We start from the raw sequence: 9,751 nt of genomic DNA, 5'->3' as shown, positions 1-9,751 counted from the left end.
TCGGCCGGGCGCCCGTTAGGTCGGCGCGGGAGCTCGCGGGGTGGACGCGCTCTCCTTGGCCCTCAGGGGCCTGGGATCCGGCCCCCTTCCCTCCCGTAGCGCCCCCGCGCCGTTCCAAATGACCAGTGCCTGGTGCTACCCCGCGCTGCAGGGCTGCGCAGGGCGGGCCCCCCGGAGGGCATCACAGCCCGCCGAGGTGGGCGCCGTCCTCTCCGCGCTGTACGTCAGCCAGTGTCAGGCCGGGGCTTGAATCCAGGCAGGCAGTGCCCCGGCCGTCCGCCCCTCTCAGCTCTCTGAGTTCCTTCTGACCTCGGGGTATCGGCGCATCAGTGACTGCTCTGGACACTTCCAGGTGTCCTATTTCTCAGCACCTTGCACATGATCAGTTAACGTTTGCTGAGTGAATAAATGATGTCACGCTCCAGGTTTCAGTGATTAAGAGGTCAGGCAGTGACCTTAGAAGAGGTTGAGCTTTTGAGGGATCCAGTGCTGTGAGTCTGTCACAGAGCCAGCGGGTGTGGAAACCCCGGGAACACCAAATAGCGTAGGTTCCTGGTATCCCCAGTAGCAGAGGGAGCAAGTGGAGCCGAGGTCGGTGGGTGAAGTGAGAAGCCCACTGCAGGCAGAGTGGAGGGTCTGAGCGACGTGAGAAGTACTTGGACCGCCTGCTTCCTGACAGCTGGTGGAATGACCGCCTTTCATCAGACCAGATGTTACAAAGCCTTGTTAAAATGAAAGCAAGGGCCAGGCTCAGGAGGAGTACATGGCTGAGTCCCAACACTTGGGAGGCTGAGGCATGAGGGTCTCACGTTCAAGCCCAACCTGGTCATGAGACCCTGTCTAAAAAAGACCTGAAGCTGGGCTTGGTAGCGCACGCCTGTAATCCCAGTACTCAGGAGGCTGAGGCAAGAATATCATTTCAAATTCAAGACCGGCCTGGGCTACAGAGTGAGTTCAAGACCAGCCTGAACTGCATAGTGAGAACCTGTCTCAAAAAGACATAAAATAAATAATAAATAAAAAGACCTGGTAATTTGATCATAAGTTTCAAACGTAATCAGAAGCTTTGAGACCTGCACATAAAAGCAAACCATAAATTCAGGAGTTAATGACTCCCATCAAGTCCAGTAATTAATATTTATATTTATTAAATAAGTTCTTTCACATGTGGGGCTTCGTCCTCTGCCATCTGTTTTGTATTTAACTGGGCTAAGTGTGCCCAGGTCCTTGGTATTAGTTGCGCAGGCAGTCCCGGTGCCCTGTTCTCTTTGTCATGCTGCTGAGACTCATGTTTCCCCGTAACAGCGGGTGTGTGATTTTGGGCAGAGCTGTGCTGGACGTTCTGGGGAAGGGCATCCTATAGCGGGCACTGGAAGAAGGAATGGAGGTCATTGAGTGCCGATGTGGTAAGACAGGCTTGAGAAGCTGTGGAGAGCTGTAGAGGGGCTCTCAGTGGGGGACAGAATAGCTCCAGCCCGAGAGCAGCACCCTATCATGGGGAATAGTGTCATCAACATGTGAAAATCTCTTACCCAGTTATGTTGAGAATAGTCATCATAATATCTATTACTGTGTTCATTTTCAGATGCTTCAAAGTTTAATTAAAAACGTCTGGGTCCCCTTGAAGCCATACTATACCCAAGTTTACCAGGAGATTTGGGTAGGAATGGGGTTGATGACCTTCATTGTTTATAAAATCCGAAGTGCTGGTAAGTTCCTGTGTGTTTGATGTATGTGCAGCCAGGAAGAATATTGTTTTCAGAGGGAATCACAACTCATCTACCAACGCAGTGTGGCTTTTAGCTGGACATGTGCATCAGAACCGCTCTGGTCATTCGCAGAGTGGGCCCAGTCTGGGTCAGTCGTGAAACGCTTTGTGGAGGGGGGTGCAGAACTAGACCATGGCATCTGGAATTGAGTTCTCCTACATGCGACAGTGGTATTTCACATACCTAGACAGTGTCCTTCATCTTAAAAGATGCAGGACGAAATATCCAAGAGTACTTTAATGGGGTGTATAGTGCTTTACTTTTCAACCCTAATGAATATTTGAAATTTCTTCATAACAAAATTTGGAGAGGAGGAATAGCCATTGGGTTCTCAGTGGAGCAGAAATCAGGCCCAATCACGAATTGCAACACCACCGATTAAGAGGAGAGAAAAGTGAAAAGGCAGCTACATTTGAAATGGTAGGGAGAGGGCATGGTGGCACACACCTGTAATCGCAGCACTCAGAAGGCTGAGGCGGCAGGATCATCGGGAGTTCAAGACCAGCCTGGGCTACAAAGTGAGCTTAAGGTCTGCCTGAACTGCATAGTGAGACCCTGTCTCAAAAAAAGAAGAGAGATGGTAGGGAGTAAGGAACCTGCTTGCTTCTCACTGTCTGTGGAACATCTCTGAGAGAAACTTCACCACCTCTTGGTGGTCAGGCCTGCAGTAACTTATCTTCTGGCAGATAAGTGTAATGCTTTGCGTGAGCTATGTTGTCTTCGGCCTAATCTTGATCTCAACAGTGAGTCAAATCAACTAAAGCCATTTTTGTAAAGCACTGACGTAACCAGTTTTTCCCTTTTATTTTAGATAAAAGAAGTAAAGCCTTAAAAGGTAAGTTTTGTTTTATTTTCATTTGATTTTTGCTTTTTAAAGTGATTGGAAATGAAGAATAGCATCTCACCTTTTCAAGACAGGTAGGTTATATCATTGTTCTCAACTGAAACTGATCACAGTTCAGTGAGTGTATGAAAAAAGTGAAAAATACTCCAGGTGTGAGTTTGCTATGCCTGCTGGAAAAGAGAGGAATAATTGTTAGAAAAACTGCTGCTCACCCTCGTTGGTCAGTAAAACTTTTCAGGAATAAGAAAGGAAGAAAGAAGCAGACAGGAGGCTGAGGCAACAGGATTGCTGCAAGTTTAAGGCCAGCCTAGGCTACAAGGTGAACTCAAGGCCAGCCTAAACCACATAGTGATACCCTGTCTCAAAAAACAAAAAAGAGAGAAGGAGGGAAGGAAGGTGGGTAACTGGAAACAGCTGATGCCTCCAGTAGGGGACACAGGGTAGCCATGCAAACATGCTGACCTGTGAAATTCACGATCATGTGTTTTCAATGTGTTTTGAAAAAAAGTACCGTACAGTTTTATACTCTGGTGCTGGATATCCCTTCCCTGGTTCCCCAGTGAAAGAAACTGCAGTTATTTGAGTGTTACACAGAACCAGGACTGGCTCCCTGGGCTCTGGGGAGAGATGTTCCCTGCCTCTTCCGTCTCGGCCCTGCTGGTGAGCTGCTGCCTGCAGGAGCCTTTAAACACAGTCAGTGTTCTGTGCAGAACTAACTCTGCTCTTATAGCACTAAAATCCTGACTTGTCGATACTTGGATAATAAGCTGTATTCTACTGCTTCCTAATTTACACCCATCATTGTATATCTTTTTCAAAAGGTTCAAGTCCTGCGCCTGCTCATGGTCATCATTAACCAGCTCTCTTGAGTACGCATGAGATGAAACATCTGTCTGCCTGTAACCTGAAGCAAGCTGTGTTAGTTGGGGACACACAATGTCACTGTATACCTCCATAAGCAGTGCTTCCCTGTGGCATGAATAAATGTACCTGTGAGAGGCACCACCCCACTCTGGACTGCTCTGCTCTGTGTGTCCCCCAGCAGACGCTTGGTGTGTAGCAGCTGTCCTCAGAGCCTCACCCACCCACCCTCCGAGAACTGTCCTGAATGAGAAACTCACATCAAGGTTGCTCACCAGAGGGGTTGGGCTTCTGGGTCTAGGCACTCAGTCGGATTCCGATATTGAATAAATGTGTTTAGCAAGTGGGTCTGCTGCTATGTAAGTTCCAACTTGGAATTATTGTCAGGATCAGTAAGGAAAGGGAGGGGGAAGCATTTAGGGTTTTTTTGATTTTGTTTTTGAGGGAGGGTCTTGCTATGTAGCTCAGGCTGGCTTTGAATTAACTTGTTTTGTTTTTTGTCTTTCTGAGACAGGGTCTTACTATGCATTTCAGGCTGGCTTTGAGCTCACTTTGTAGCCCATGCTGGCCTTGAACTTGAAACAATCCCCCTGTCTTAGCCTCCCAAGTGCTGGGATTACAGGTATGTGCCACCATGACTGGCTCTGAACTCACTTTGTAACTCAGGCTGGTCTTGAACTCTTGACGATCCTCCTACCTCATCCTCCCAAGTGCTGGGATTACAGGTGTGCACCACCATGCCTGGAAAAAAGCACTTAAATTGTGAAATGCTTTGGAAATAAGATAGAATTAGATCACACAGAGGACAAAATTATAAGCTCTAGGTGAAAACTTTTTTTTTCTGGAAATCACAAAGCAGAGTAAACAGTACAGAAAAGCCAATTGTATCTTCTCACTAGGCCAATATGAATGAATAGTGCCTAATCCCTGTCTCCACCCAAGGCGGTCACCAAACTCCTCCAGCCCGAGATAGGATCGTAAAGCATGAGAAGGGGTAGGAGTGAGTCCGAAGCGGGCCTCGAGTCTGTGAGGAGAGCTGCAGGGTGGAAGCAGCAGCCTGAGCCTGGCCTCGAAGTCCTCCCTTCCCTTCAGCCACAGACGTCCCATGCCACCTGTGCGTAGTTGATGTGTGGTGCAGACCCGACTGCCACCTTCACTGGGGACTGCCTGAGCTTCAGGCTCCTCTTCCACAAGGTGGGGATGAGCCCGCCTGTGCCCTTCCTCAGCTGTGGGTTGCTGGGCATAGTGTCGCCCAAGAGCCTTGTGGGTTCAACTCCACACCCAACCAGAGTCTTGGGCCCCATTGTTCTGATGTTGGCAGCCTGGGTTTCTGATGGTTTCCTGGGGCATGCTGAGGCCAGAGACAGGCTTTGGAAGTTGCTGATCACAGGGAGGGCGTGCAGCCCTGCCTTGCCATCCCCTGGAGGCCTGAGCTGCGCTGCTAGTCACCATGCAGGGCCCTGGACACCAGCTCTGCCCTGGAGCATCATGCATGTGGTCCGCCTTAGAGGCCGAGGCATTGACCCCACAGAAGAGTAAGTGAAGCTGAGAAAAAGCAGTGACATGCCAAGGTATGAGCGAGCACTGATGCCCAGAGACGGGAGGTGACCAGGTGGAGGGGCTGTGTCCTGCCGCACTCTGCTTCCCACAGAGCTGAGCCGCTGCTCCCCTGCCTGAGTCGCTGGCCAGGTCGGTTTTCTGGTACAGGGCGTCTGTGCCTAGGCCCTTGTCCACGCCGACACTTGTGCAGGGCTGGAGGAGGGCCTCTGGATGATCTAGCCTGCGGTAAGAGGAAGAAGGGCCTCCCAGGTCCCAGGGCGTTGGGACTGCCGTGTACCACAAGCAGCCTGCAGGTGGAGCCAGAGCTCATGTCGCCGAGCAGCCTGGGAGAGGGGCCGCTGCGGACAGAGGCACCATGCAGGGCGGGAGGGCACGGCCAGCTTCAGAAGGAACGCTGGACTCTTGACCCGCCGCAGTGACCCAGATGGCAGGCGGGAGGGGACGAGGAGCCCGGGCATCGGCAGATAGAGTTTTAATCTTCGTTATTTCATTTCATTCATTTACTTTTGTGATCCTGAGGATTGAACACGGGGCCTCCAGCACGCTAGACAAACACCATACTGAGCTACATCCCCAGCCCTTTTCCATTTTGAGTGTTGAGACTGCGGCTTGCTAAGTTGCTGAGGCCGGCCTTGAACCTGAGATCCTCCGGGCTCAGCTCCTGGAGGAGCTGGGGTTTACCCGTGCATGTGACTGCGTCTGGCCAGACAGTTCTAAACTAGCTGCAAGCAAGCTACAGGGGAAGCACCTGTTCCTGCTTGTCCCCAGATGTCACGCAGGGATGTGCCCTCGGTCAGAGACCTGGGTGGCTGTGGTCCCCACTCGCCTCTCCGGGTTACCTTAGGCTAACAGGTCCTGACCGTAGCTCTCAGAATCCACACAGCACCCCGTGAGTGTGCGCTGTTGGTACCAACCTCACAGGTGGTGACATGGAGGACAAGACAGGGCAATGAGCTTGCGTAGAGGATAACTACCTGGTTAACACCAGCGAGTTCACTAGCAGAGCCAGGACCCAAAACCTGACTGTCAGAATGGGGACTGGGGGGCTGGGGATTTAGCTCAGCGGCAAAAGCGCCTGCCTGGCAAGCGCAAGGTCGTGAGTTCGGTTCCTGGTACCGGAGAAAAACCAAAACCAAAAAAAAAAAAAAAAATGGGGACTGGGGCTGTAGTCTGACCTCAGACACCTTCCTTTGTGTTGGGCCATGTGCTGCTCCTGGGGACATGAGGCCAGTCCCCCAGTCCCTTACTCCCAGTGTCTGGAGTCTGGAGAGGAACATGCGAACAGGTAGTGGCAGTGCTTGGCAGTACACACAGTGGACATCTGGGCCAACCCAGCCCGGCCGAGCATCACACATCGGGCCTGGGCGCCAGAAGCCCCCCTCCTGTCCAACAGCCAGCTCAGACCCATGGATTTGGCTTAGAGCCTTACTCAGACAAGCCTGTCACAGCAAGGCATTTCCAGTCCCTATGAGGGTACTGTGCATAGACGGACTTAAGTGATACCAAAGAACTGCTGGTTTAAGTCATTAAGCACCACAACACCGGTACTGTCACTGAGGAAGAGGCCTAGTTTCAGTTATATGGATGCCATTAGGTAGGTATTAAATGATATCTCCTAAGTACTTTACATCACTAAGGCCAGGCGTGGCGGCTCAAGCCTGTGATCCCAAGACTTAGGAGGCTGAGGCTGGAGGGTCGCTGTGAGTTCAAGGTGAGCCTCAACTGCAGGGTGACACTTTGTCAAAGAAAAACCAATAATAATAAGTACATCAGCAAATATTATTGAATCACAGAGATTGGGGCTGGGGAGGAGCTCAGTGGTGCAGCGCCTGCCTAGGGTGTGCAGGCACTGCCGCCCCCCAACCCTGAAGAAGCACAGAAAACCACTTCGGGGTCAAACAACAGAAATGCAATTTGCTGTCACGTGGAATTTGGGATCAGATGCATGAGTGCGAGCTACATGACCCTCTACCTGGACACGTGTCTTCGCTTCCTGCAGTGGAAAACTAAAAAATACTTGCGCAAAAACAAGAAGAAGCCACGCAAGCAAAGCCTTTGTCAGTGTGGTACACGCTGGTGAAGCAACCCCCGTGCAGCCCCTAGAACCCCAGGCAGCGATTCTGTGAACTTGACTCGGTTATCTGGGATGGGACCACATCACACGCAAGGGCTTGTCACCAGAGTGACGGAAGAGTCAGCTATGTGTTTGGTTCCCTCTTGGATGATGATCTAGAAACAGGCCCAGGTTAACAAGCAAGCCTAGAGGGACGAGAATGTCAAAACACTCTTATTTAATTAGGAACAAAAATTTACTTTTTAAATTAAATTTACAATCAAAACAAATGTCCACAATGTTCCTATACTGTCATCTTGGTCTGCTGTCCTTTCCAATGTCAGCACATTAGTCTTTTCCTGCTGTCTTTCTGTTTGCAAAATACATTCTGCTCCATAATAAAAAGGTCATGCATTGCAGTTTGAGACATTTCCCATATACTGTTGTCAAGTGAGTAACATTTGGCTGAGAAAAAAATTGAATTTGTTTCATATTAAAGCAAGCAAAATAAATTCAAATTCTTTTAAAAATGTGAGCATTTGGTAGGTGGATGTCTTAGAACTTACCCCAAAAAAGAACCATAGATGTAAACAGCTGCTGGCTGCTGGAAGCAATCCTCCCCAAGCCCCGGCGAACTTGCTGCCCTGGTAGCATCCAGGGCAAGTTAGGGAGGTGGCAGCAGGCAGGGGATGCTGGGGCACCCAAGGCGAGCCGCCTCCTTGCTCCCACACCCAGCAGCAGCAAAGAGGCTTATTCACTACCGGGCACCTCTACAACCCCAGCAGTACAGGCCTCTGAGGCGATCCCCAGATCCCACCGACGGAGACTTGCTGCGGCCTGGGGACACCTTGTCAGAACGCAGCTCCACAGGCTTCGCCGCACAGGCAGCAGAAAGTGGGAGACAGCCGCTGGCCTCTGATGCTGTGCCTGCGACCAGCCCCCACCAAAGGCAAGGTGCAGGGAAAGGGTAAAGGCTCAAGGTCTTAGCAGGGCCAGCGCCTGAGAAGAAGTAGAGGCTGCTGTTCCCACCTCAGCAAAACACGAAGTTGGTCACAGCACTTGGGCCGGCATATTACAAGCATCTGGAGAACTGACAGAGCTAGGAGTGGTGGTGGTAAAAGAAGAACACAGAAATGTAATTTTAAAAATGACAATAGCATCAAATATGGCACAGAGCACTGAAACATAAAAAAAAATTTTAAGGGCTGGGATGTACCAGTATCTCAAGACTCCTTGGGTTCAATCACCAGTATCAAATAAGTACATAAATAGGTCTGCAGATGCCTGTCATCGAGCCACTGGGGCCACTGTACCCTCCCTCTGTCGCACTGGATAGAGCTTCCTGGTGGAACCACCCCTGCCTCAGCTTCTCCGGGCCTCCGCCTTCGTGTCTCTAAGGTGAGCCTCCAGAGTTCACCAGCTCTGTAATTCTGTAATTCATGGATTTATGTTGAACCTAAATTCCATTATCCAAAAATGAATGGAGCTGCAAAGCAACTGTAGGGTGAGAAGTCACAGACTGCAGATTTACGTAAAGGTCATGACTTCATCTCTTCACACCTAATACCTAACATCAGACCAGGCAGTGATAATAGGCACCCTGGTTTTTTAATGAATTTAACTGAACAGAGATCCAGTTAAAAAATGGTTTCTCAACCAGCTGCAGTGGTGAGCATCTGTAATCCCAGCTAACCGGAGGCTGAGCCAGGAGGGCCACAAGTGTGAGGCCGGCCTGGGCAACATAGCAGATCTTGTCTCATAAAAAATTCTTTTAAAAAAAGTTTCCCACTTCTTGGTAAGATAGACTAAGGGCTATCTTTAGTGACAATGTTAAAAATTATGCTATTAATACTAATGAGAAGGAAAGGAGAGAATGACTTCTGACTTCACTTTCCAGGCCAGGCCAGGGGCCAGACCCAGGGGACTGACCAGCTGGGCCTCCCCGTGCGGGAGCAGAAGTGATTTGCTCGTCTTCTGGGGCCAAGTCTCACACACCCAACTCCACGCCTCTGCTAATGAAGCGGGGCTCTGTGGGTCAGCTGTGAGAAAGCAAATAAAACCGAGGAGTGCACCAGACACCCAGACTCTAGAAACTACAAAGAAAAGAGCAAATGATAGGCAATAACAAAGCAGCAAAATATTTTGATGAAATAAAAAATAAACAGCAACAACAAAAAAGGAGATCAATCAACCCCAAATCTGGTCCTTTGAGATCAGTAAAATGACTAAACCTCTAGCCACACAAAGCAAGACAAAATGAAGGCAGAACACAGTATGAGAGTGAGAGAAATGGCATTACATTGCTGTGGATTCTACAGAAACTGAAATGAGTGCTGGAGATGTAGCTCAGAGCCGCGGCACTCACCTGCATGCTCACGCCCTGGTTCAGTCCCCAACACTGCAAAAAATAAATAAATTTTAAAAAGGATCGGAGACTATGAGCAGCTTTATGCCAATAAATGCTAAAGGGCATAAGAAATAGATACATTCCTTATAAGATACAAAATATTAAAGCTCACTCAAAAATAGTCTGAAAAACCCTGTATCTATATATAAATATCAGTCATGTTTTGAAATAACACCAACTATGAAAATGGAAACTATCTGGGTATGATGGGGCACAGTTGTAACCCCAGGATTCAGGAGTCTGAGGCGGGAGCATCA

At 49.6% G+C, this 9,751-nt stretch overlaps 1 protein-coding gene and 1 long non-coding RNA gene across 4 annotated transcripts in view; one reads left to right on the top strand and one right to left on the bottom strand.

Moving 5' to 3' along the window:
* The window catches only part of LOC102018979 (chromosome unknown open reading frame, human C14orf2), a 4,328-nt gene extending 508 nt beyond the window's left edge, over positions 1-3,820 (top strand). Inside the window, exons 1-4 of one of the 3 annotated variants that reach the window (XM_005410815.2) lie at positions 1-352; positions 1,586-1,709; positions 2,581-2,604; positions 3,435-3,820. In XM_005410815.2, coding sequence (XP_005410872.1) covers positions 1,586-1,709; positions 2,581-2,604; positions 3,435-3,469 — 183 coding nt within the window. In that variant the 5' untranslated portion in view covers positions 1-352 and the 3' untranslated portion in view covers positions 3,470-3,820. Of the gene's footprint in view, positions 353-373; positions 443-1,585; positions 1,710-2,580; positions 2,605-3,434 lie in introns of those variants that run through there. The other 2 variants (XM_005410814.2, XM_005410816.1) reach the window with 2 other exon arrangements.
* A 468-nt stretch (positions 3,821-4,288) lies between these two features.
* The window catches only part of LOC102018646, a 15,556-nt gene continuing 10,093 nt past the window's right edge, over positions 4,289-9,751 (bottom strand). The window contains exons 2-4 of the long non-coding RNA XR_001232095.1: positions 9,453-9,485; positions 7,654-8,186; positions 4,289-7,552 (exon numbers count right to left, since the gene is read on the bottom strand). This is a non-coding gene — a long non-coding RNA (uncharacterized LOC102018646). The remainder of the gene's footprint in view (positions 7,553-7,653; positions 8,187-9,452; positions 9,486-9,751) is intronic.

Source organism: Chinchilla lanigera, unplaced genomic scaffold (assembly GCF_000276665.1).
Source record: "Chinchilla lanigera isolate Chin_1 unplaced genomic scaffold, ChiLan1.0 scaffold00137, whole genome shotgun sequence".
NCBI classification, from domain to species: Eukaryota; Metazoa; Chordata; class Mammalia; order Rodentia; family Chinchillidae; genus Chinchilla; species Chinchilla lanigera.
Note: the sequence above shows the minus strand (reverse complement) of the source record. Positions and strands in the feature narration are given on the sequence as shown.